Consider the following 27,742-nt stretch of genomic DNA (forward strand, 5'->3'; position numbering starts at 1 on the left):
ATCTTTTACAACTTAGATAATGTATGCACAATTTTTGTTAACATACCATTAAAAATGTGTCCAAAAAGCAGAGACCTCAGAAGTCCCACACCATCTTTGTAGTACAACAGACATCGAAAGATGATCTCCAATGGGTATATCCCTGTACAATCCCTAAATTTTGATAATCTTGTCCATTCATCTCATATGTTATCTATCAACTGAGACCAATTATATGCCACCCATCCATTGTTAAGCTTTGCTATAATATACACGGAATGACCATAACCTAAGTTAAGGGCTGTTATATGTGTATCAGAAGTCTGTGGAATCATTATGGCTGTCAGGACCAACACTGTCCCGCCTGGGGGAGGGGGTCCCAAAATGATGGTTTACAATCTAAATTCTAAAGTCCAACTCTTGGCCTGAGAATGGAGAAGCCAGGACTGCTCGGGTAAGCTACCTTTGAAGGGATGCCACACTGCAGCCCATGCAGAGAGCAGAAGCAACTGGCTGAGACCCACTCAAGGAGTGAAAATCAGCCACCTCCAACCACCTACTTCGTCAGTCTGTGTTCATGGCAACGTGTTTTAAGGCAGCGTCTCTTTTTTCATGTTCTTCTCAACTAAGAAAGAGACGGAGCCTTGAAATGCATCATTGCCATGGGGACAGACTTTGTGTGTGGCTGGAGGGAGCAAAGTTTCATTCCACGAGTGGATCTCGGCCAGTGGCTCCATATCACTGCATTAGTTGTAGTGCAGCCTCCCTTCAACTCTAGCTTACTTGAGCGTTCCCTCATTAAAGAATCCCCTCCCCAGGAAAACACAGCTGAACCTTCATGTAAGTGGATGTTGTTTTGTTGGTGCAGATGTTTTCTGTTGGTCCTGACAGCTACAGTGATTCCACAGGCTTCTGATATACTTGGACTCCTTTCACATACGAGGGCTTTTCAGGCGTTTTAGCGCTAATAATAGCGCCTGTAAAGTGCCTGAAAAACGTGCCTCAAGCCACCCCAGTGTGAAAGTTTTAATGAGCTTGCAGGATGGGAAAAAAAGTCCTGCAAGTAGCATCTTTGGGTCAGTGCTGGAACAGTATATACACTGCTCCCAAAATTCCCTGGCCATTGAAATGAATGGGCAGCGTTGTCGAAGCACCTGCAAAGCTCTTCGGCAGCGCACCAAAGCGGGCGCTATTAACCTTTTCTTCGGCCGTTAGCGGGGGTTAAAAGTGCCTTGCTAGCAGCCACTAACACCCCAGTGTAAAAGGGGTTTTATGTGGACTTTATACAGTACAACTCATGGACTTTAGAGTTGATGCAATTTTGTTACTTTGTATTTTTTCTTTCCACTAGTGAGGTTTTTTTGCAGTGTTTTTCTTTGTTTTTCCTTATTCTACACCAGAATGGCTGTTTGGACTTTCTGATGTAGAATTACCTAAAGTCGCAGGTCATTAAATATACCAACCCCCTAGGTTTTGCAGTTCACAAACTGTTAAGATATACTGTATGAACTGTTCCATTGGGAAGAGTGGGAAGCCGCACTAAGCTTAGGCTCCATAAAATGTGTAAAGACTGCACAAATCCTGCCACAATAGGTTTTGACTAATATACAGTACACAAGGAGAGCCAATTTTTGATCCATTGCAGGATTTTGTTGGAGGCAATGGATTATTTGTAGGAATTTTTCATCAGGATGTATAATACATTTTACTTAAAAATGTTAACAGTATATTTGGGTCTATATTATTGTAACAGGAGTCATTTTTGGGCACAGATTGAGCCAGGAGATGGGGTACACATGTTGGATTGTTTTGGCGTGGACAGTGATTTACAGTATATTCCTTAATGCCTGCAAAGAATATTCTATGATGCATTTCTATGCTTAGCCCTGACTAGTGACATGCTAATTGAGTCAGGGCCTGGAAGACATTTCATTGTCCTTGTGTAAAGGTGTTGTAACGGACAGGTGTTAATCCAGGTCTGCTCCCAGAACTCTAATTATGCATGCTAAATACTGTTTATGTGTGATAACACTGTCTAAAGCCTAGTGATGCTCAGAGGTGTGAATAGGTGTCAAGCTGTATGCAGAGACGGAACGTCTGCCTAGGGAACTCAGTGTGTGATGGGGTTTTGTTTGTTATGCTGTTAATGAAGGAATGTGCAGTGATTAGACATGATAATTATAGGCAGGCGCCGACCTGTCTAGAATGGTTAGTAATTAGCCTTAGTGTGTGGGTGGGGAGTTGATTGTTCCTTTAATGCCTTGTACTGTATATAAGACTGAAAGAAACCATTAAAGTTAATCATTACATTTGGAACAAGCACAGAGCTGTGTCTCGTCTTGATTCTGGGACATTGATATGGATCGGGTCCTGTTGGTTGGAGTGTCGATAAGCTGTCTTGGATGTGATGGAAGGTCGTAAACGGTGGTGACCGTTACAATTATAGTACCAGAAAAGTCCCTTTACAACAAATATTTGGTTTACATTAGTAAAAGTAGTTACTATTAAGAAAACAAATTGTTATTTACACAGCTAGACCATCTTACCAGATCAATGGTTTTGGCTCTTTCCTTGGACTTCTCATCACACCAGGTCTCACACCAAAGCCATTCTTGAGGAAGCGATTTTATAGACACTTGATGAATCATATTGTTGGGTAAATCCTGTGAAAAAAAAAATATGATAATCTTCTGGATAACATGCAAACAGGATGAAACATTTATCTTTTTAATCAAGTGTTCGTGTTTAGTTCACTGTGTTTTACCATAATAGTTATTAGTCTAGACAACCTTCAATCAGTGACCTGATTCTTGTACAAAAATAGATTATCACACTCTGTTATAAATTTATTTCACCAAATTAAGAGATCTCAGTTGTAGCTGAAACTCCAGTTAATTTTCCTGTACAGAGATCGCTTCTGACATTGAGCAAAAACAGGTATAAAAGGGCTCACTTATTGAAACTGAAGATAAGAAAAGTAGAGATGTTGCCTGTAGAAAGAATTCAGGTTTCACATTTATTATGCTAAATTTTTACTATTCTGATCTATTGTACAGCTCCCTAAAGAAACACACTGTTTACAAGATAATTTTAGTAATAAAAATGATGACATCAAGAAGATAGGATGCACTTGCATTACAAGAAAAAAAAAACTATTTGAGCAAACCATGTTTAATAAATTATAATGTTTGTAACATTTTTCTCTGTGCATTCTGCATGTACAACTTAACTTTTATTACTTTTAGTCCTTTTATATGATTCTTAATTCTTAATCTCCTGGTTACTCCCAGTTTTTCTATTTTACCTACAACAAGAAGTGTGACCATGCTGTATCAGTTCATCTACCACAAATGTGTACTTAGATGCATAAACAGTAAATGCCTAAAATTATATGTGCAAAGTGTCAATACACGTATTTTAAATTATGTGAAATCACAGTGTGTATAGATCTCCTAAAATTGATTATATCGTAAATATGCATTTAAAGTGGTTGTAAATCCATTACAACCACTTTAACCTACAGGTAAGCCTAGATTAAGGCTTACCTGTAGGTGCAACAAATATCTCCCAAACCTAAAAGGTTTAGGAGATATTTGCAGAGATAGTGGCAACAATGTCTACGGCGCATGCGCCGTAGACATCGGGCGCAGGCGCACTGAGCATGCCGCTTTTAACGGCGATCATGCAGTTAGCGGAGGCACCTGGGGTATCATGGCGGCAACGGAGGAGGTGACCGAGGACTGCTGCAGGGGCATCGATCTCAGGTAATTCATAATGAGCTAGTATGCTATGCATACTAGCGCATTATGCCTTTGTCTTGCAGGGGTTTTTTTTATTTTATTTTTTAGAGAGGGTTTAATTCCTCTTTAATTACCAATTGATCACATGGGCTACCTGAATTCATCAAAAGTAATAGCAAATTCATACAAAGTGAACCATATAAAATCAATAATACAAAAGCATAAATTTATATAAAATACCCCATAAGCCTTATATAAAATATTGTGAATAAATATCCATCAATAATGGTAAAATTTGTAAAGTGTCCCATAAGTCTCTTTTATATAATCCTTTACTGTACATGGTTCACTTTGTATGAGTTTGTTTTTACTTTTGATGAATTTGGGTGGCTTATGTGATCAATTAGTAATAAATTGCATATTTATGGTAAAATCTATTTTAGGAGATATATACACACAGTGATTTCACATAATTCCAAATGTATTTATTGACAACTTGGATTTTTGCATATAATTGTAGGTATTTACTGTCTCTGCATCCAAGTACACATTTGTGATAGAGTAACTGATACAGTGCAGTCATGCGTCGTCATTTTTGTCATTGGATGACTACAGCTGAGTAGAGTCGGAGAGTCTCCTGTCCATTTGGGGCAGACCCCAGTTTATTATATTAAATTTTACCTGACCGAAAGGGTGATTCTTTAGGCTTCTCAAAGAGTAAAGAAAACACGTCTGCTGTAAATACGCTTGCCTAAATGCAATTAGAAATCCTGCACAATTCATTTGACTGCTGCAGTATGTTATGCACAAGCCAAATTGATGCATTGTAAAGTTTTATAAATATTGCATGTAGAGTTGCCCTTTATTGTGTCCAAATAAAGAAAGTCAAGACTGCAAAAGTCATCCAACACCAAATCCAACTTAAAGGAAAATCGTATGCAATCATATCCCAATTAGTCACCCTATTCCAATGTTATGCATATGAGGAGCTTGCGGGAAATGTACTATATAGGAGATAGCAGCATCAAATAAAAGAAGGTTCATTAGCAAACAAATGTCCTAAATTGTATGTTCGATCGTTCGTCGAATTACAAACGTTTTGGGCCTTTCGCGCCAAATTCGAGTGGTGTGTCATGGCCCATAATTCACTGCGGCATGGCAGTGCATTGCTGGCTGATGATTGGCTAAGCATGCACTATGTACAAAAGGTAGTGCAGCGCTAATAACAAGTCCATAAAAGGTCATCCACGTGATCTTATAAGTGACTGTATACAAATATCATGCAGGAGATGAGCGTGGGTATAGTGCGACACCTGCACCAATAGCTGAACTGGCCGCTCACCTCACAGAGTGGACCCTCCTTTAAATAGGGTCAAACACGCTTTCCCATGAGGGTGTAATCCTAAGCAGTGCTCCAACAGGAACCAGGCAATGCTCCAACAGGAACCAGGCAATCAGATCAGCAGATGATACCAAATATTGAATGGATGCAATCGTGGATATATTCATGAAAAAGAAGGGGGGGGCAGACCATAGTGCTCTCCGCATAAACAGATAAAAATGTATTGATAAAATAGTAAAAACTCACAAACAAAGGCACAGGGCCAGTGCCAGGCAAAACAGCGATGAAAACAAATTGTGGATGGCTGCGGGTGACATCATGCCTTTCCCCACCGAACGTTGTGTCCCTTGGGGCGGGACTCCTTTAGCGGATGTAGGCGGATGAAAGCATGCACTATGACCCGCATGCTTTGCCAATCACACCGCGCAAAAAATGGAGAGCCATAATTGGCCAAAGCCAGGGTGGCTTTGGCAAATTATGGCACAGGGGGTTTAGTACACACCCCACAGTATATAATGCTGCCTGGAAGTCGGCCTTGTGTAGTGTGTTGGTGGTTTACAGAGAGAGTGTCATTTTTTGGAGTTAGATAGAGCGAGCAGGCAGGCAGGCTAGTCAGTTAGAGTTACAGTGTGTAGAGGATATATATGCATCCCAGGTGTTGTATATATATTTATACACTGTATTGAGTTAAGATAGATGCGCTTTTCCAAATATACTGACAGGCAGGCAGGTGATTGTGCTAGCTGCAGTATTTTCACTTGGTGTACTGTCTGTGTCCTCTATACAGTGTGCAGCTAAAGCTACATCAATAGATTTGCTGGTGTTTCTCATATTAATTACTAAAGGCAGTAGAGCTGCACGATTCTGGGAAAAATTAGAATAACGATTATTTTGCTTAGAATGAAGATCACGATTCTCAAAAAAATGCATGGTGCTTTTGTTAGCATGCATTTTTGTGATTTATTCTTTATTTTATTTACACACACAATATATATATATATATATATATATATATATATATATATATATATATATATATATATATATATATATAAATATAAAATGTGTGTAAAAAAAAAAAAAAAAACGCATGCTAACAAAAGCACCATGCATTTTGGTGCAGCGGCATTAAAAAATTCAATTAAAAAAGGCCCATGCACTTTGGTGCTATTGAGGGGTGGCAGGCAGTTAATTCTCAAATTAATAGGCTGTTCTGCAACAAGGCACATACTCTGATGCTTCGCATAGATGCAAAGTTGAACCTTTAAAACACAGTCAAGAGGCCGGGGGGCACCAAAAAAAACAAATTTTCACAAAATCATTTGTCATTGGGACAGAAAGTGAGGTGCAATCTTCTGAACAGATGTACACAGACAGCAAAACAAATGTTACAGGGGTGATAACCCCTCTCTATGTTTTCCAAAAAGCTTAAAAAATTGATTTTTTGGCTGGAGCTACACTTTAAAAAAGTACCAATTCAAAATTACAAACAGATTCTACTTAACAACAAACCTACAGTGCCTGTCTTGTTTGCACCGCCTGTATACTGCTGTTCAAAGTATATAGGGCCAAAGGGGCTGGTAATGACCTGGGGGGGAGGGGGGCGGGGAAACCCATGATATTTTTCTCAATGATTTTTATCCATATTGCAGGGACCAGACATTACATTAAAGCCGCAAGCAGTTTTAAATGACTTTTTTCTTATAGTAACACCCAGCAGGTACGATATTTAAAGGAATTTTTCAAATTTTTTTTCACTTTAAAGCATCATTAAAATCACTGCTCCAGAAAAAAACAACCGTTTTTAAAACTTTTTTTTCCATTGATACATGTTCCCTGGGGCAAGACCCGGGTTCTCAACCCCGTTTTACACCAATAACTTGCATATTATGCCGCGTACACACGGTCGTTTTCTGGCATGAAAAAAAAAGAAATTTTTCAGCATGTCCAAAAAACAACTTTTTTCCAACTTCATCATTAAAAACGATGTTGCCCACACACCATCGTTTTTGAAAAATTATCAACAGAGCGCGGTGACGTACAACACGTACGACGGCACTCTGAAGGGGAAGTTCTATTCGCCTTTGAGCTGCTTTTAGCTGATTCCTTGTTGAACTTTCAGTGCTAGGTGGAATTCCGCTTCATAGTGGACCATTCATTAAAATTCCCACTTCATAAGATAATATAATCAGTGGGGCATACATCAGCCTCATATCATTATTCACTTTTCTACATGCCATGATTGAATGAAAAAATAAAGGAGGCTAAAATTAAAAACGCTATTAAATCCCAAAACCAACATTTATTAAATTACAGCTCACCAACTCTTAGATGTGGTGGTTGCATTATTTTTTTCAGCTTTTTCTTTTCTTTTCACCTGATGCCAGTAGCTCAGTTATTTTTCAACTTACTTTAACATTCAAAGCTGTTCAGACAAAACAGCAGTTAGAGGGTTGAGACAAGCTATTTTACTGTATTTGTCACGTTTTTATTGTTAAAGCGGCACTAAACCCAAAATCAAAAAAATATTATATTGCAACTTAGCAATTTAAACATGTAATTGCTGCATTATTTTCAGTTTTTTAGGCTTTTTTCCTTTATTTTCACCTGGTGATCTAGCTAGTAAGTCTGTAATTTTTCAACTTACATTAAAAGACCAAGTTGTTCAGACAAAGTAGTAGGTAGAGGGCTGAGATCAACTATTTAACACTTACAAGGGTGCTTACAATGGCCAACTTTTATTCAGTGTCATTGAAGAGTTCTTTTGAAGAGTGAGGGTCAATTAGGTGATTTGGTAACCGGTTGCATGCCACAATTAATTGCTTCAGAATTTAGAATTTTAAATAGCAAAATTAACATTTTCCTTCCTGCAGCACCTGAATGCCAGCAGGAAGGAGAGGAGGAAAAGCCATCTTTCAGCGGTTGTTGCAAGAGTAAAATGGAGAGGTTGGAGTTCCTTTATATCCCGCCTCCACAGCACCCCCTGTTCAAGTGTAATATAGAATGGGCCCCCTGGAGCATGGGACGGGATCACCATTGTGACCCTGACACTACACCAGCGGTTGGAGGGGTGATTGAAAACACATCTCAGCTTACTGCACTGAGCCCCCTATTAGGGTGCTTTCACTATGATGCGCTGCAGGAATCCTGCGAGTTACCTGCGCTTCCCATAGACTTCTATTATATGTTGCGGGTGTGGTGAACTTTCTGAAAGCGCACCGAAACTCCTGCATTCAGAAGTTTTGGTGCGCTTTGAGGAAGCGCACCAAACCCGCAGGATAAAATAGAAGTGTGCTTCTCTGGTTTGAGGTCAAGGGTCACATCAAAGGGCTCCAAGAGCCACAGGTTGAGCACCCTTGAGTTATATAAAACCTTTATTCCAAAAGCAAAAAAATGGTTTGCTGTAACTGTTTATAAAGGGTTCGCTGAAGTTCAGCTTCAATTTGTTAGTCAGTCAGGTCTATTACTACCCTCTCCTGAAACATCCGCTACGACAGGATTGTGGAGATATCCAAGGATTAAAAATAGTTGACAGAGTTTAGTTCTGCTTTAATATCAGGATATTATATGATATATATGCTTCTGAAGTCATTGCCTCAGGATGTTCAATGTGCTAATGAATTCCACATTCCCTTTTGTTACAATTAAAGCTATGCACTAAATCACAGGCAACATTTAATAACATGAAACAAAACCTTGATTTAGCCCAATTTTTTTTTTTTACACAAGCTGTGTAACACATTCCTATCAGCAGCATCAAGTTCCCCACAGCTGTTTCCACCTGAGCATACATGTGCTGACAGGTCACATGGTTTATGTTAAATATGACATGCACCGGATTTGTGAGCTGCGTAAGGGCCGGTTCACACTGTGGCGATGCCAGACACTGCATGTAATTAACACTGCATTCTGTGAAGATCACATGCGATGTCTGGGCGATGCAAATTCAGCCATACAAACTATGGCTGAATTTGCATCGCATTTGGACCAAAGTTGTGCAGGACCCTTTTTTTGTCTGCACCAGAATCGGATCGCATCCTGTCCGAATTCACAGTTCGCACTGCAAACCGATCTGGGGGGCCTTAACTTTGTATTGACACTCCCTGCAGTTTGCATAGGGCAGTGTGAACTGCCTGCGAGTTAGGTGCGATATGAGAACCCGCACTGGACTCGCAGGGTTCCCGCATCGCACCAATGTGAACTGGCCCTAAAAGCAGCCCATGTATTTGAAACAGGGCATATACCATTTTGACAATGCAATGCCCTGCAACATTTCAGTTATAAAGAAGCTCAGGGATGCCCTTTAGAATAAATGGCACCACATTGCGCCAACAGCATGAAAGTATGAATAGAGTCTCACATATATTTCAAATTTGAACAACTTATTGTACAAAATTATCAAAAGGCAAAAGAAAAAAACATACATTTGTTCCCTTTAAAGCCTTAACGCTTAACCTGGTCACATTCAGACAGTACAATAGTCTTCAAGTCTAAACAATTGATTTAATTTATATCTAGGCACATTGTCCCTTGCAATACAAAATTCATATTACAATGAATAGGAAGCATATTTTCATTTAATATCTTCTACATGCTTGCATGGGACATAAATAAGAACACTATGAAGATGTTTAAATAAGTGCAATGCAGTTTAGGTGGAACACTAAATGCTATCAAGAGATAAAATATATTCACCTGATCCAGATTAGACAAGCTATTGGGGTCTTGGCTAAGAGCCTGATACTGGCCACGTAGTCTGTCACCGGCAGCAATTTTCCGGAATTTTTTTAGGTCCACCACATATAGAGCACTGTAAGAGAGGGAACCAAAGTAGTAAAATGAATGCGGTTTTTCAAATGATATGGATCAAATATCAACTATTATGAATTTAAAATCAAAATGTTTAGAAGAAATTTCAATATTCTTCAAAATATTGAAGAATTGGAAAGGTGAAATTAAAAGATAAATTCACTTTTGGAGCATGCAACCCGTATTTAGTGTAACATGCCCCAGAACCTTCCAACGCACCCCCCAATCCCGTGACAGTGGATGGGGGTACTATTCCCACATAGCCCTGTCATGTTTTAAAATGGGCATGGCTGTGAATGAAGAAACTACAAGTCCTGTCTTTCACTGCGGCAAACAGCATATAGTCAATGAACTGAAGGTGCTGCCTGAGCGCCCTCCTAGTTCATTAACACTCCCTTCAGATTTCTTTTAGAAACTATACAGAGCTATGGGCAAAAAAGCTGGAGTATATGTCTTTAGGAGTCTGACATTGCACCCTAATCCACTGATAGTGGGTGCAATGCTTTGCTTTCTCAAAACGTTTACTTGGCCTTTAAGGCTGGGCACGTCCTAATCACCCCGTGCAGCGCAGATTCCGCCTCCATGTCCCCCACAGCGCTGCCAACTCTCCTCCTCTGTTGCCTGCTGCTGTAGGGGATGGAGAGCAGGGGAAGGAGCCAATAATATGTAATTTACTGGCCCCTTCATTTTCTGAATGAGCACTGTGACTGATCAGTACCGATCACTCACGGTGTTCATTCATAACTGAAGCATGGTAAACCGTTTTTACTATGCTTCAGTTTGTGAATGAACAGGACGCAGCTAAGCACAGAACACTTCCCATTCATTCACTGTCCGATGCAGCTGAAGCTGCAGAGAAAGGGATTGGAGAATCTCTGCCCACAGTCCCCTTTTCTGTCTCAAAAGTGAGACAATAGGGGTCTGTTTAGACCTCTGATTCACCAAATCCCCCCATGTCATAATCGCTATGTTTCATCCCATTTGGCCCATTTGCTTGCACATATGCTGTCACAATTGCCAATGTATTGTAAAGATTGTTTACTGTAATGACTGCCTGTTTGATTGCAAGCTTGTAGCTTGCATATTGTAATGTTTTTATATTTTCTTGGGAGGAAGAACTTTATCTGTTTTGCACATTAAAGGGGACTTTCTCTGGTTTGTGGAACCTTTTTTGGACTCTTGATGGACACTATTGGTTTTCAAACTAACCAGTTCCATACCACGTCATTGTAATATGACGGCGGCAGGAACCCTCCCTCCCTCCGGCTAGATATCATATGATGGCATCCGCTTCTCACAGCTACTGCGGGCCCCCAGGGCATGTTACTCTTCAAAATTGCGCCCACTCGTGGAATGGCGTCAAACTTTTATCCTTGAAAATCTCCATATGCGACGTTTAAAAAATGCTACAGGTTGCATGTTTTGATTACAGAGGAGGTCTAGGTCTAGAATTATTGCTCTCACTCTAACAATCGGGGTGATACCTCACATGTGTTGTTTGAACTCCATTTTCATATGCGGGCGCTGCTCAAGTATGCTTTTGCTTCTGCACGCAAGCTCGGCGGGACGGGGCGCATTAAACTTTTTTCTTTCTTTCTTCTTCTTCTTTATTTTACTCTTTATTTGTATACTGTTCTTTTTAAAAACAAATTGTGTCACATTTATTACAATTACAAGGAATGTAAACATCCCTTGTAATAGAAAGCATGAAATGACCTCTTAAATATGAGATCTAGGGTCAGAAAGACCTCAGATCTCATATTTACACTAAAATGCAATAAAAAAAAAAAAACATGTTGTTTGAAAAAAGTCCCTTTAGGAGCTATGGACTGAAGTGACGTTTTGACGGGTGGGGGCCATCTTCCCCTCACTCAGCTCCATACCACAGAGGGGACTGGATCCATTCACCTCCGGTAAGCGGTGGAGAGCACCAAAGCGAATCCGCCACAGAGACCACTTATATCTAAAAGCAGACCGCCCGCTGAAAAGTGGATACCTGGGTTATGGCAGCCAACTGCTGCATAACAATGATATTCCACTTCAAAGTGCCACTGTATAATAACGGTAGGCTGTCCATAAGTGGTTAATTAAAAAAACAAACGAAAAAAAAAAAAACGTATTGGCATTTTAATAGTACTTTGCAATCGAATTAAAGAATAACTAAAGGAAATGTTTTGTTTGTTATGGACAGAGTGGAGAGGGATTAGAACATCTGTCATGCTTTTGCTGTCTGTGCCCCTGTTAGGGCGATTCAAACTCTCTAGTTTTCAAGCTTATGCTATCATCAAAAGCGAAAGTGAAGGAAAATCCCAATTTTGTGTTGTCCTCAGAAAAGTAATAGAGAAAATCTTCCAATGGGGACGCAAGTTATGAGGAACCTGTTGACAACAAGGGAATCCCTCACTTTGCAGGGATTTCTTTACATTTTTGACTTTGGGACAGAAAGTGACAGGTTGTTATAATCCTCCCTTATTTTACCCAAAGTAAAAAAAATAATTGCCTTTAATTCTATTTTAACAGAACACATTTACCATTTACAGTTTTGCTATTAAAATATTCACATGAGAATAAACATAAACATTCATCTAAACACAGATAAAATAAATGAATATAACAAATACCGGTACATACATTATGAAAATATAATATAAGAAAATGCGATGCACAGACAGATCTTATGTTTGTCGGCAGTGAATTTATTTTGTCATAGAACTTTATATATAAGCTTTTTTTCTTGTGAGGTACGATCATAAACTGAAAGACTTTAATTGGTCAAGCTATCCAAATCTGATGTTCCAGCTGTGAGTGAATAGAAATCTGCTGAAATTACTAATGACATCTTATGTTTTTACTGATCGGTACTTGCCATCAGAGTTTTTGGCTCTGGCTCTCCACACCATGGAATCTCACACCAACAGTGTTCATAAACAATGTAAGATGACAACAGATGATTCTAGCACTTACCTACATAGGCAGTATAATTTTGGGTGAACTAATCTTTTAAATTTATAATCTTATTTAAATCAATTAAAAAGTGTAAATTTTTACAATAACGTACATTAATACACAGTAATCCCTAGCTACATTCTTCTACCTGATGTGGTATTTCCTGTGTCCAAGATGCGATGCCCAATAGCCAGATTTCCAAAAACGATAACCATCCATCTCTTTGCGGCTGTCACAAAACGGGGTATAACCATAAGGAGCACCACCAAGGTCCAGTTCACGCAATTCTTTTAAATCAGTCCTTACAATCTAAACACAAAAAACATTATTTTTTTATACTCAGTATAAAATGCTTTTCTTTGTGTACACTGCAGAAATCAGCTTCAATTTAAATCAGTGGTTTCCAAACTGTGGCCTGAAGGCCTAACGTGGCCCTTTGCTTGCCATTATCTGGCCCTTGGGGCACTTTTCCTTCCACTAATAAAAGACACTATTCCTCCCACTGACACCAACATTGGGGCATAATTCCTGCTACTAATATGAACAATGGGGCACTATATTTCAAACTGACACCAACGACGGGACACTATTTCTCCCTTTGACACCAATGATGGCAACATCGATGCCAGAGAATGCTGAAATAAATTTGCCAACACAGACCCTAAGGTGCTTAAGGCCAATCGCTGCTCCAACCTGGCAAAAAGCTGAGAGACGGGTAATGGAAAAAGGGATAAAGAATGAGAGCATACCCCTAGGGACTCACACCATGCATATTATGTTCTATTTTTACCATAATTCATCTTACAGGATGCAAACTTGTTAGCCTTAAGCATGGTGCAAATGACCGCATTCAATAGCCCTCAGTTTTCAACAGCCAGCAGACAGCTGTAATTTTTTGACAGAAAGATCCAAGATCAGCACCAGGTGTTCCAGGCAAAGTGACAAACACAGAAAGGATCTTTCGAGATTTTAAATGCACCCAAACTCCTCTGAATGGTGATGGGCATGGTGGTTAACTCCAAGTACCCCATGATAAGTATTACTTCTTGACTTCAAGGTGGCCAACACTAGTGCCAATTTTTTGGTGAATGCACAAGGAGCTGTGACTTGGCAGAAGGGTAAGACTGCAAACTGATAATGGTCTTCCCCAACTTTTAAGCACCAAAAACAGGGGTGTTCCTGGTAAATGGTCCATGGAGGTATGCATCCTATATCTATCTGATGTCAAAAAGTCCCCCTGATACAGGGACACCACTATCGAACAGATGGCCTCCATATTGAACTTGTGGAACGTGACAAAAAAATGTAAGCACCCAAGGCAGAGTGCCTCAATGGCCAGATGCAAGTCAAACGATAACTGGGGAGAAAGGCGCAGGTTGGAGGTGCGATGCCTCTCCAGAGGGTGTGTGAAGGAACTAAATTTTGTAGCCTGAGGTTATAAACGTTTGAAAGCATGAAGCAGTAAGGAAGCACCTTGTGAAACTTAAGTTTGTATCCCCTAGAATTAACACTCTGGACCCAGGCATCAGATCTTCTGGAACCAGAACAAAAGACCCCCCCATAACTGGGAAAAAGGAATGGAAACAGCCTTGGCTGGTTTAGAGCGCAATGTTTTCTTAAAAAAGAATGTTCTTGCTTTAGATTTGTAACTGGAGGACTGAGAGCAACATTCCAATACATTTTTATTACAAAGATTGGCCTACTGTTCAAAGATGTACATCCTTTACTGATGTTCTTCCACTGTATACTGGAAAAAATAATTCAAATACCGATTGACTGGAGTATGACAAATTTTGTAAGGGATCAAGCTTTGTTTAGCAAACACAGCTCTATAGCATCCCTTGCAAATAAAAATAATCCAACAATATATGCAGTATATAGAAGAACATACCGGTCATCTACAAAGCCTGAGCAAGATGCAAACAGTAAAGATATGTGTCAAAGCTGTGCCTGCTTATTACCTCATCCCAAGTATAAAACTAGACAAACACACTATATAAACACATAGTCATCATGTCCACAAGGAAAATATAAGGCCAATATTGTGTCTTAAGAACAGCACTGAACTCTGTATGATCTGTTTTAGCTGCTGCAAAACAATGCAGCAGATGGCAGGTAGGAGACTATTAGTAACTAGTGACTGATTCAGACTACAGTATCCTTCCAGTGTCAAAAATGACATTCTAAAGCACATCAACCCAGCCACCTGAGGTCCCAGAAAAGAAACGATTAGTCATTTCAGTGAAGGTAATGCTGATTGCTCCTATTATGAATATCTGAATATGTTACCCCTGTTAAGGTTGCAAATATGAATTTCTGTTTAAAATATCTAGACTGATAGTACACTGAAATGATGTAGAAAACCAGGGCAGAAGTGGTTAAGGTAACAGTCCCAAATAACACACAATTTAATGATGTGCTTGGATTCAAACTGTCAATATTCGGATTAAACATGTTTCGACTCCAGGGTCTAGCTTGGATTTGTAAGGGTCTGCGAGGCATTGGTTCTTGTGATTTTCTCATTAAATGCAAGCTCAGATTTCTTTCCTTATGAGCTAAAGGCAAGACACAGATCATTTAAACACTGAACATCCTGAACTTAGAAGAACAAAGAGGTGGAATAGAAAATGCAGAAATGAAAGCCTTTTGCATGGATATTCAGTATAGAACTGATAGAGAAGGTAATGAGCTTCTAAAATCCCTGCAGGACTGAAAGAATGTTCACATAATTACCTGAGATGGATTCACAATCTAAGTCTGTTTGCAACCAAGCTTCAAATTTGAGTTGAGAATAAAATCAGTTTTCACACCAATTACTCTGTGGCCAAAGCCTGTTAGTTGTCACCTAATTCTGCTAAGAAGCCATGCTTAATTTTGCATGCAGCACCTTACCTGGTCAGCATCAACAAAGATGATTTTGTCGGTGGCAAGAGGAAAGAGAACATCCAGGAAGAGGATTTTGTAACCCCAAATAATCCGTTGTTTCTCAGTCTGCTGGTGTAACCATCTTGGCCATTTGTACTGAACAAATTCATACTGGAAGCCATACTCTTCTGCCATGTGTGGGATGATTTCCTAGGGACAGAGATATAAAATAAAGTTTGATATTAAAGCAGCTCTGTCAAGCAAAATATACAGTTTCAAATTGTAACTATAAATTATACTGGGTCAGTATAATACCCACAATTATCTATTCGTTATAAAACCGCCAGTAGCTTTTAGCTATAATGCCGCGTTAAAAAAAGCAAGTTTTGCCACTTTTGTGCATTAGAGTCCCCCCTCCCCCACAAAAACGTATGGCTCAAAAAACGCTCATAAATGAATAGCCACGTTTTTTTTAACAGAGTTAGAGTGTTTTTACAGCTGAAAAACTCTTCTTCAAACCCACTGGTTCTGGGTTTTTTTTCCAGCCTATGTGTGCATGGACACACAGGATAAAATTCTGGGGAGTTTACTGGCTGCAGAAAAAAAGTCTGAAGCAAAAAACAGCAGCTGTAAAAATGCCCAGTGTGCATGAGGCCTTAGAAAGCCACATACTGGGGGCGTGGCCTAAGCATGGCAGCATGAGGACGCTTCTTCACAGGGCTCCCGGCCGTGGCTCTCCCGAAGCGATACCACGGCATAATACCGCACATTACCAGCATCCACAGATACCCGGGAAACCCGACAGCCGCCCGCTCCAGAGACTGGCATTGACCGTTACTTGCTCCAGCCAGCGGCCTCCACACCTGCAGCCGCCAAGATGGCGCCCGGCCCGACATGCGACACAGCGGAGGTCCCGAGTGTGACTGATCCCCCCTGCAGATGGCAGACGATCACACCATGCCGCCCTTCTCAGCGCCCAGCGACCTCTCGCGCTGTCTCCCCTGATCACTGGCAGCCTCACCAGACAGGGAGGACATTCTGCCCAGTCCATCGCTCTCGGCTGCACCCTCAGCTCTCATTCCATCCAGCGCTCTGTGTTTTCAGCCTTGTGGACATGGAGAAGCAGAGGCAGCCACTCACGCATTAGACCACAGCAAGTACACTATATTGTACACAGCAACCACAGAGTCTCCCTCTCCATGCCTCCTCTGAACAAAGACTGTGGGCTTTTTTGCAGCAGCTACCCACAAGAACCGATTTGGAGTCACTTGTTCAGAGAATGGAGACAGGCATGAAGGGCGAGCTAAAATCGAATTAGACAGGATGTAGCAGTGCTGGACTCCTGTGTCACTGTAGTTGAGCAGGACCAGGATATATTATCTCAATCTGTACAAACCCTGCAGACTTCCCAATCTGAACTTACTGACCAAATCATACAGCTGCATCTACTTCAGGATGACCTGGAGAATCGCAGTCAAAACATCAGGCTAAGGGGGTGCCCGAAAGTGTCCCACACTCAAAACTGCATTCCACAGTGGTTAACCGTTACCTAGACCGCCCGAAGACTCCAAGATCATCATTGACAGAGTTTATAGAACCCTGGGCCCACAATCTGATCCATATGACAGACCAAGAGACGTCCTCTGCTGTTTACACTTCTTCACCCTCAAGGAGGATATATTGCAGCGAGCATGGCAGGTGAGAGTGCTGGAATTCGATGGCGCAGCTGTCCACCTCCTACCAGAAGTTTCCAGAAAGACTCTCCTAATATGACGATTGCTAAAACCTCTTCTAGATGGTTTTGGGGAGAAAGGTCTTACGTACAAGTGGGGTCACCCGTTTCACCTCATAGTCCGCATAGACCTTTCCTTTGCATCGCCCCTCGGAGCTTCCAGACTTGTTCACCTTTGCCGACATGGATCTGTTTCCAGTACTCAACTGGCTGTTGACTGTTATCACTAAAGATCCACTGCGCCAAGCTCCCTGGGTAGACCACAAAGGGCTCACTATAGTCGCCGTGGTCGTGGGAACCACTCTCAAGCTAGACGGGCGGGCAACTCCCGCTCACAACCCGCGCATGAAGGGGTAGCTGGCAGATTCTTTTAACGCAGACTGCGGACATGCGTCAAGCTCAGCATTTCTCTTTTTTGTTATCCAGGTTGAATTTTGAGTTATATTAACTTTGTTATTCACGGGTGACATGACAGGAACAATGTGTGTAAGGCCTCCGAACTATGGGCCCTACAGTTTGCCATTCATCTAATCCTGGTCCACGGATGAACGAAGGCCTCTTATGCACTGATCACCTCACATAAATGATGGCTTCTCTCCTACGTTTTTCTGACAGTCCCAGTACTATGCTTGCTGCTTTTAACTTTGGCCCAACACCTTCACATTGGTATACTCCGAATGTCCTGCTGGAGCAATGGTCCTTGGACTATGCGCAAAAGCAACCGCTCTTTTCAGAGTTGGGCTCCACTGCCGAGTAGCCACATATTTGTGGTGTTTTGTTGACAATCCCACCCGGGCTTGGAGTATAGGGTCAAATAGGAGGCAGAGTCTGGCTGTTGGCGGAACCGCGGACTAAAAACACGTTGCTCGCCACAGAGACTTGACGTGATAGTTATGCTATTCCTTATGACGATGCACACAAATATATGCTTCTGTTTGGGGATATATATGTACTTACTTATTTCAATGTGTGCATACATGCATGTGTATATGTTCTCGTAAAGATGGGCGCAGTTGTCCCGCGGTGCCTAGATTTGGGCGCTGTACAGCTGAGCAATCTCAGGACTGGGGCGCGGGGACAGTGCTGTCCTTAGTTACGGCTTACTACTAGGGCAAGTACTTTGTGATCCTGGCTTGTGGGTCTGTCTTCACCATGTTTTCTTTTGTTTTCTTTTTCCGGGTAATAATGGTGCCTTAATTGCACGACCACAAAAGCTGCGGGGGCTCCAATGGCTGGGCCCCTAACTCGGCTGTGCTTTACTACTTCCCGCACTAGGCACACTATGCCCTGATGGCAGTAGCTTCTCTCTGCAGAGTCTACATCCTTGACTATATCTCTTCTTACCTTTTATCTTCTTTTTCTTGCATTTATTCTTTTTTGTTCCCTTTTATTTTTTTCCCTCCATTTCCCTCCCCTTCCCCCGTTCCTTTGCAACCCGGGAGTTGACGCAAGTTGACATAGAACTTTAGACAACATGTCCGTCAAGATCCTCTCGTGGAACATAAAGGGGTTGAATTCCCCGGAGAAGCATACTAGTTGTCGAAGCATACTAGTTGTCTTGCCGAGCTATGGAGACACAGGGCTCAAATTGCATTTCTCCAGGAGACTCACTTTAGGGCAGACAAGATACCCCAACAAACACTTCCCAACGGCCTATCATAGTCCGTCATGATCCTCTAAATCTAAAGGGACGAGTATACTTATCTCCAAGTACCTCAATGGTCAATTTCTCAATGAGTACTGCCAGGAGGGCAGATTCCTGCTTATAAAGGGAAACATGCATTATCAGACCGTCACTCTTGCGAACATCTACTTCCCGAATTCCAACCCCCCCCCCCCCTTTGAGGCTTACTTGTCCACCCCTGACTCCTTCCATGACGGAACCCTTGCCTTGGGAGGGGATTGCAACCTAACATTGAACCCTCACAAAGACTCCTCCTCGAACTTGTCTTCCCTCCAAAGGGGAACCCGACTTCATCTAAAAGATCTTTTACACTCACATCAACTAGTCGATATCTGGAGAATAGTCCACCCACAAGAGCAGGATTATACCTTCTATTCTGCCGTCCATGGGTCCTACTCCAGAATCAACCTTTTTTTCCCAACACACTCTGTATCACTCTGCCCTGCCCCCTGGTGCGGCGCGTCATCCGCTGTGATTGACAGCAGCTCCAGCCAATGGCTGCACTGCTATCAATCCATCCAGCCTAGCCAAACAACGGCCAGGCTGGGAACCGAAGAGGATCACGTCGACGCGCGCAGGACTTTCAAAGGGTCAGGTAAGTTCGGGGGGGGGGGGGCATTACCGTCGGATGTTTTTTCACCTTAATGCATAGGATGCATTAAGGTGAAAAAACATTTACCTTTACAACCAATTTAAGTGTTTCCTTGTCGAAATCTACCATTTTTTTCCTCAATAGGGACATATTTTGTTTCCAATACCTTATCTACCCTTATCCTAAACCCCCCCATCCACCCCCCGACCCATTACCTCCCTTTCTTCCATCATCCCTCTCCCTTGGGCACTTCTTTCTCCTCTTCTCGAAATACTCTTAATATCGCTATAGTTCTTCGTTAATTTAAACTTTTTCCACTTTTCCCAGCTCTTAGAGAATCCATCTCTAGTATCTTCATGACTATGTCTTAGGTCTTCCATATTATATATCTCTTCTATTTTGTCAAACCACTCTCTGATTTTTAGGCATTCTACTTCTTTTCATTTCCTCAGTATCAAGCTTTTTGTGGCATTCATCATGTGTACCATCGTTGAATTTCTATATTTCTTTATTGGGATATCTACCCCGTGAAATAGACATGTCCATGGTTCCTCAGGTAGGTCTATGTTAGTAATCTCTTTGATATAACTTAATATTTCCTTGCAATAGGTTCTAATCTTTGGGCACCCCCATCATATATGGTCCATGGTTCCTGTTTGTTTACATCCCCACTAAAACTCAGTTGTTTGTCCTATTTGATACTTCCCTAGTATATTTGGGGTTCTATACCACCGAATTACACACTTCTAGTTCATTTTCACCATCCCATTTTTTACCGATGATCCATTTACTAGTTTCAGGATTTTTCCCACTTCTTGGTTCCTTCCCTGTTTCCCCAGTTCCCTCTCCCAGTTTTTTATAAAGGATGGGACTTTCAGCTCTTTTACTTCCATCATTTTTTTATATATCCGGGATATAGTCCCAGGTGTTTTTTCGATGGTACATAATCTCTCTATTGATGAAAGAGCATCTCCTTCTCTTACTGGATGAGGAAGTGCCGCTATAAAATGCTTGAGCTGGAAGTACCTCCATTCATTAATCATTATTTTTAACTCTTGTATAGTGCAAATTTTTCCCCCTTGTGTTATGTCGCGTAATTGTGCGTTTTCCTTTTCTATCCAATTGCCCCCTATAGAGCTTTTCCCTGGTGCAAAATAGTTTTCCTTTAGTGCCATCAATGGTGAATTATATTTCCATGTATCTTTCTTGTGCAATAATTCCCAATTTTTCAATACAATCCGTGTCAATATGTGTGTGTTTTCTCCCAATGTCCTATATTGTGGTGGTATCCCTATGTTCCTTCCTAATTATGTATTAGCCATTATATGTTATATGTTGACCGACCTTTTCTCATTATTTAATTTAGCCCATTCTAACACGCGTCGGGTACATTTAATCCCCCTCGACTTTTTGCTTTCTTCAAAATTGCCAGTGAAATTCTAGGAAATTCTAGGTTCCTTTTTGTGCCATATACATTTTGTGGTTAAAGTTTTTAATATTCTACGGGGTATATGCTGGGGGTATGTATATGGGAAGCATCTGATACTTATTCATGATCTTTGGAAACATCATCATCTTTAGGGCGCTGATCTGACCCATCCAATGATAGGGGTCATGCTGCTATTCTCTTTATTTCTGTTTTTATTTCCTCTAATAATGGGATATAGTTTGCTTGATATATTTCCTCAGGTAATGCCGTTAATTTAATCCCAAGATATTTTATTTCCGTCCTCCTCCATGGGAATGGGAACTCTGTTCCTCTTTCAATTTCATATTTAGGTTTAATATCTCAGATTTACTCAGATTGATCTTAAAATTGGATAGATATCCATATTTCTTTAATGCTTTCAAAAGGTTGGGCATTGTAATTCGGAGGTTTGATATATAAAAAAATATGTCACCTGCAAAAGCAGCTAATTTATGGTCCTTTTCTCCGACTTTAACCACTTAAGGACCGCCTCATGTACATATACGTCAGCAGAATGGCACAGGCAGGCACATCAACGTATATATACGTGCCCTGCTTGACGTGGGTCGGGGGTCCGATCGGGACCCCCCCCGGTACATGCGGCGGTCCCCGTGGCTTCAGGAGCGATCCGGGACGACGGCGCGGCTATTCGTTTATAGCCGCTCCGTCGCGATCGATCCCCGTAGCTGAAGAACGGGGAGAGCCGTGTGTAAACACGGCTTCCCCGTGCTTCACTGTGTCGGCGCATCGATCGCGTCATCCTATTTATAGGGAAGACATGATCCATGACGTCATTCCTACAGCCACACCCCCCTACACTAGTAAACACATACACAGTGATCCCTAAATGTTACAGCGCCCCCTGTGTTTAACTCCCAAACTGCAACTGTCATTTTCACAATAAAGAATGCAATTTAAATGCATTTTTTGCTGTGAAAATGACAATTGTCCCAAAAATGTGTCAAAATTGTCCGAAGTGTCCGCCATAATGTCGCAGTCACGAAAAAAATTGCTGATCGCCGCCATTAGTAGTAAAAATAAAATAAAAATGCAAAAAAACTATCCCCTATTTTGTAAACACTATAAATTTTGCGCAAACCAACCGATAAACGATTATTGCGGTTTTTTTTACCAAAAATAGGTAGAAGAATACGTATCGGCCTAAACTGAGGAAAAAAAATGTTATATATGTTTTTGGGGGATATTTATTATAGCAAAAAGTAAAAAATATTGAATTTTTTTCAAAATTGTCGCTCTATTTTTGTTTATAGCGCAAAAAATAAAAACCGCAGAGGTGATCAAATACCACCAAAAGAAAGCTCTATTTGTGGGGAAAAAAAGACGCCAATTTTGTTTGGGAGCCACGTCGCACGACCGCGCAATTGTCTGTTAAAGCGACGCAGTCCCGAACTGTAAAAACTCCTTGGGTCTTTAGGCAGCATTTTGGTCCGGGGCTTAAGTGGTTAAAGTCCCCCATGTCCACATCTCCCCGCACTGTTGCTAGAAAAGGTTCCAGTGCCAGCACGAACAGGAGCAGAGACAGGGGACATCCCTGTCTTGTCCCATTATTCATCCTAAAGGGAGGTGACAGTATTTCATTCACTTTTACCATGGCTGTGGGGCCTTTATATAATGTTTGTATCCACTGCATCATCCTTGGGCCTATTCCCATACTCTCCAGGGTGTTCATCATCATGAATCCCCAGTCTACCCTGTCGAATGCCTTTTTGGCAGCTATTGACAGGAGTAGACCGGGGACTCTCCCTTCTCTTAATTTTTGAAGGAGTAGGAGTGTTCTTACCCCATTGTCCCTCCCATCTCTACTTGGTACAAACCCTACTTGGTCAGGATGGACCAACTCCATCAAGTCTTTCATCCTTGTTGCTAATATTTGCACAAACAATTTTGTGTCAGCATTTAACAATGATATGGGTCTATAGTTTGATCACTTGGTGCCATCTTTACCTTCTTTTGCAATAATGGTAATTGATGTCAATAATGCCTCTTTACTTATCTCGTACTTCATTCCCAGTCCATTCGTATATGTACACAGCTTTGGGGTCAGGATTTCTTTGAACCTTTTTAGATATAATGTCGTGTAGCCATCCGGCCCTGGGCTTTTTCCTGGTGCCGATTATTTTAATGCCCGGTTGACCTCCTCTACTGTTATAGGTGTTTCAAGGGATATTGCTCTTTCCTCTGTTATCCGGGGATCCTAGCTTTTTTTTTTTTTTAAATATTTTTTTACTCTAGATTTTATTAAAGGTTTTCCTTATTTCCTGTTCTAATATCTCCTTTAGTTCATCTCTTTTTATTAAAAGTTCTTCCTGATCTTGCCCTCTCCCTTTTGTATGTCTTTGCTCTAATTTGTATATTTCTTCCATAAATTTTTCCCCTCTTTTTTATTATTGCCTTCTTTTTCCTAGCTCCCAGTGAGATCAGGATTCCCCCCCTCCCCTCTCACCCCCCCCCTAATTTTTTTTTTCACGCTCTCTCTTTTATCCCTCTCTCTTTCTCTCTGCCCTCTCTTTTCGCTTGTCCTTTCTCCCTTTCCCTCTCCTACTTCTCTCTTTCAATAAAAAAACAAAAAGTGATAGGCACAGATGTTTATGTTTAACCTATATTAGACTTCAGCGAGTGGTACGAGTGACTGAATAGCTACCTTCAAAGTGAACAGGTGCTCTAACCACAAAAGTATACCCCCTCATAGCGGACAACACAATGAAAAGTATGACATCTTACCCTTAAAAATATCTTTGAGAACAGTATTGTTCTTTCATGAAATTGGGGTGGGGATTTCAGAAATTCACATTGCTTTAAAAGTGTGCAGACAAACAAGACAACCACTGGCCCAGAGTATTCCCTGCTTAATCACACAGTATGTATCGACTTCAAAATGACTTAATTCCAATATATTTCATGTAATTGTCTACACTATCTTTGGGTTTGTGCTTCATTGAATTATTAAAGCTATTGTAAACCTAAAATGTGTTTTTAAAACAAATAAAATCATACTTGCTCTGTGCAATGGATTCGCACAGAGCAACCCTGATCCTCCTCTTCTTGGGTCCCCTGCCGGTACTCATAGCTCCTTCCCCCTGACGGGTGCCCACCATAGTAAGCTGCTTGCTATGAAGGCACTAGTGCAGGCTTGATCCCGAGCTGCTGTTTGTCTGCCCCGCTCTCTGCTCCCTGGCTGTGACTGACTGCAGCAGAAGTCTATGGCTCCCGTTGCTGTCTCTGATCCTATGAGGAGGGAGAGAGTAGAGAGTGCCGCTACTCTTATGCACAGTGCTGGATCAAAATCGGGTTCAGGTAAATTTAATGGGGGGGCTGCATGCTAGTGTTTTTTTTTTTTTTTAACCGAAAGCAAAGAATGTATTAAAGGTAAAAAAAAAAAAGATCTTCTGCTTTTAGAATACCGTACACATAGCACTGGGCACACTATCCAGTAGCAATCTACCAAGGATGTATTCATATTTGCTGACAACTATTTCAAGAACAGAACTGTTTATTTGCAGTTCTTGGTTTCTGTGAAAGTTATATCTTATTTTTTTTACAATATGTTGTTCACAATACCATGTTTTAAAGTTTACAGAAATGTTACAGCATTACACTATCTTTTTATGGGAAAAAAAACGAAATAATTACTAAAGAACAAATCTCTCAACAACGAACGCCCCGCTACACTTCATGATTTGGAATTGTGGGCAGAATCATCACAATTCTGCCCATGATTGCAAATCACGCTTTAATTGTGGCAAGATGAGTGCTGCGAGACAAAATGAGCCCCTGGCCCAGGGCCAAAATTTGGCAAAATGTGAGCGGGGCCGTAAAGACAGGTTTGAAAACACGATTCATATTTATTGGAAGCAAAATAAATACCATAAAGGTAGGAGTCATGCCATGATATGTCATATTGATATTGTACTATTTATTTGGGCATCCCCTATTAATATAGATGCATTTTTTTGTAAGGCATAGTCACATTTATCTCAGCTTTCCACTCCGACAGAGTTGGGGGGGGGTCGGCCTCATCCATTTCCTTGCTATGAGTTTCCTAGCCGAAAATAATGTCTCTTGTAGGAATGTTTAGTGGGTCTGTCCAGGACGTCAGGAAAAATCCCTAGAAGGCACTGTTTTGGGTCCAGGGCCAAAGGGGAACCCATGTTGTCATGTAAAAATGTTACCACCTGGGACCAAAAACCCTGAATCTTGGGGCAAGCCCACAATAGGTGAAAAAACGTGCCCGTTTCCACTCCACATGCCGGACACAGGACAGACTGAGTTCTCCAATACCTGGCCACTCTAAGCGGCGTAAGGTACGCCCTATGGGTAATGAAAATCTGGGTCAACCTATCAGACAGTCTAGGCGACACCTACCTACATGTCTCCAGCGCCTCTTCCCATCCTTCGTTCTCAAGAGGACCCACCTCCCTCTCCCAGCGAGGTTTTAGATTGTAAGCCATTTTGCTGGACACAGGCGTGGACAACATGGAGTAAAAGGAGGAGATGAGACCCTTAGGGTCTGTGCTCCCGACTATGGCAACGATAGGGGTAGGCCGCGGAAACGTCCGCTGAAACTGTACCTGGGCTGCGTGCCATACCTGTAGATAACGAAAGAACATGTGGTTCTGGAGTGAGTATTCATTCCTGAGTGCATTAAAGGTCTTGAGAACCCCGTCAGATAACAGGTGATGCAAGTAATACACGCCTCGAGAGCACCAGATCTCTGGGTCTTGAATGTGTCTAAATTCTGTTAGTTGCTTGTTATACCACAAGGGTGTGTAGTCATTGTGAACAGGGATTCCCAGTCTAGAGGAAGCTAGCCCCCATATGCGTTTCCAATGATAGAGAAAAGATTATGTGTCGCCCTCCGAACCTGCACCACCAGTCCCTGTCAGTATTACATACAATGGGTCATTAGTTCTCTGCGCCCATCTCGGACATAAGAGAAGTTTAAAACGTTCACCGTCGGTTTTGTCTATATGGAACAACTAGGAAAGCTATGTAATAATGATTAAAGTCCGGCAAAGCCAAACCCCCCATGTCCGTCGAGTTTTTGAGTGACTGCCAAGATAGTTTATGTCGAGTGTCCCCAGACGAATGGCTTAAGCAGGGCCTCTAGGGCTTTAAAATACTTCAAAGGGAGATAGGTTGGGGAGTGCCAGAGGACATTAAAGACTTTGGGGAGGAGAACCATCTTTACCAGGTTAACCCTACTCCAGACCCCCAGTGGCAAGCGGGTCCACGCTCGTATTTTAGTCTTAATCAAGGAAAAGAGGGGCTCTATGTTCAGGGCAATATAGTTTGCGGGTGCTCTAGTGATGCGCACCCCCAGATATTTTATGACCTCAGGGGCCAGATCCACAAAAGAGATACGCCGACTTAACTCGATTTTTCTAATTTTACACGGCGTGTATCTTTGCGCCCGATCCTCAAAACGAGAAGCGCCTGAAATTCCGGCTTTTCCGTCCTACCTAAAATAATTACACCGGCGCATTCTCGGGCGCAAATTACGCTAGGCACGCCGCTTTATTTGATAGGCAAAGATGCAAATGAGGGAGATAGGGCGATCCACAGAATTAAGTGTGTGCGCCGTAGATTACGCCCTGTGCGCACCTGTTAGTTTCCTGGTGGGAATTTACACTTTATAAAAGCAGCCCTAATTTTACACATGCCGTCTGAATGTCTGCTGAAGCAACACCATTCAGGAAGAGCTCAGCACACACACGTTCAGGACTAAAATCTCTCTGCCAAAATGCCAGGACCATCAATGATACTAGCTGCATTAGTGTCTATAGAGGCACAAAGAAGGAGGAGGGCACAGAGGAGGAGGAGGAGGGCACAGGAGAGGGTATACCGCCCACACCAAGATTTGTTTGGCATGCCTGCTTCTGAAGTATTCCGCAACTACAGATTTACCCGTGAGGCCATCCTGGAATTAACAACAATACTTCAGGATGATCTTACCAGCCCAACCCAACGCTCCCATGCACTGCAGCCACTCACCAAAGTACTGGCAACTTTGCATTTTCTTGCCACTGGCTCATTCCAACGCACAAGTGGAGGCGTGGCTGGGATGGCACAATCCTCCATCAGCAGGTGTGTGCACCAAGTGGTCCCTGCAATCCTGCGGCGCATGGGAAATCAGTTTCAAAAACCCACCCAGGAGGATCAGCGTTTAAAGACCATGACAGACTTTTATCACATTGCCAGATTTCCACGCACCATCGGGGCCATTGATTGTACCCATGTGGCACTACAACCACCCCATGATACTGAGCACATGTTCCGGGAATCGTAAAGGCTGGCATTCCATCAATGTGCAAGTCATCGTAGATGCCCATGGCCTCATCTGGCACGTCTGTGCTAAATTTCCGGGATCCTGCCATGATAGTTATATTTACCGGCAGACCCAGATCTCCAGAGATTTGGACCAGAACATGTATGGAGACAGCTGGCTGATTGGTGAGTGACATGTGTGTCAGGTATGTCCCCCCCATGATGCTGACATCACAAGGGGCACATGCATGACTAATATCCTCCTGTCTTTTCCCTTACAGGTGACTCAGGATATGCCTT

The 27,742-nt window shown here is 41.8% G+C and overlaps 1 protein-coding gene across 3 annotated transcripts in view; it reads right to left on the bottom strand.

Moving 5' to 3' along the window:
* Window positions 1-27,742, bottom strand: part of UGGT2 (UDP-glucose glycoprotein glucosyltransferase 2) — a 446,216-nt gene that overhangs the window by 17,485 nt on the left and 400,989 nt on the right. For all 3 annotated transcript variants that reach the window (XM_040336106.1, XM_040336105.1, XM_040336104.1), the window contains exons 34-37: window positions 15,709-15,891; window positions 12,965-13,125; window positions 9,757-9,871; window positions 2,526-2,642 (exon numbers count right to left, since the gene is read on the bottom strand). In XM_040336106.1, coding sequence (XP_040192040.1) covers window positions 2,526-2,642; window positions 9,757-9,871; window positions 12,965-13,125; window positions 15,709-15,891 — 576 coding nt within the window. The remainder of the gene's footprint in view (window positions 1-2,525; window positions 2,643-9,756; window positions 9,872-12,964; window positions 13,126-15,708; window positions 15,892-27,742) is intronic.

This window comes from Rana temporaria, chromosome 2 (genome assembly GCF_905171775.1).
Source record: "Rana temporaria chromosome 2, aRanTem1.1, whole genome shotgun sequence".
In the NCBI taxonomy this organism is placed as follows: domain Eukaryota; kingdom Metazoa; phylum Chordata; class Amphibia; order Anura; family Ranidae; genus Rana; species Rana temporaria.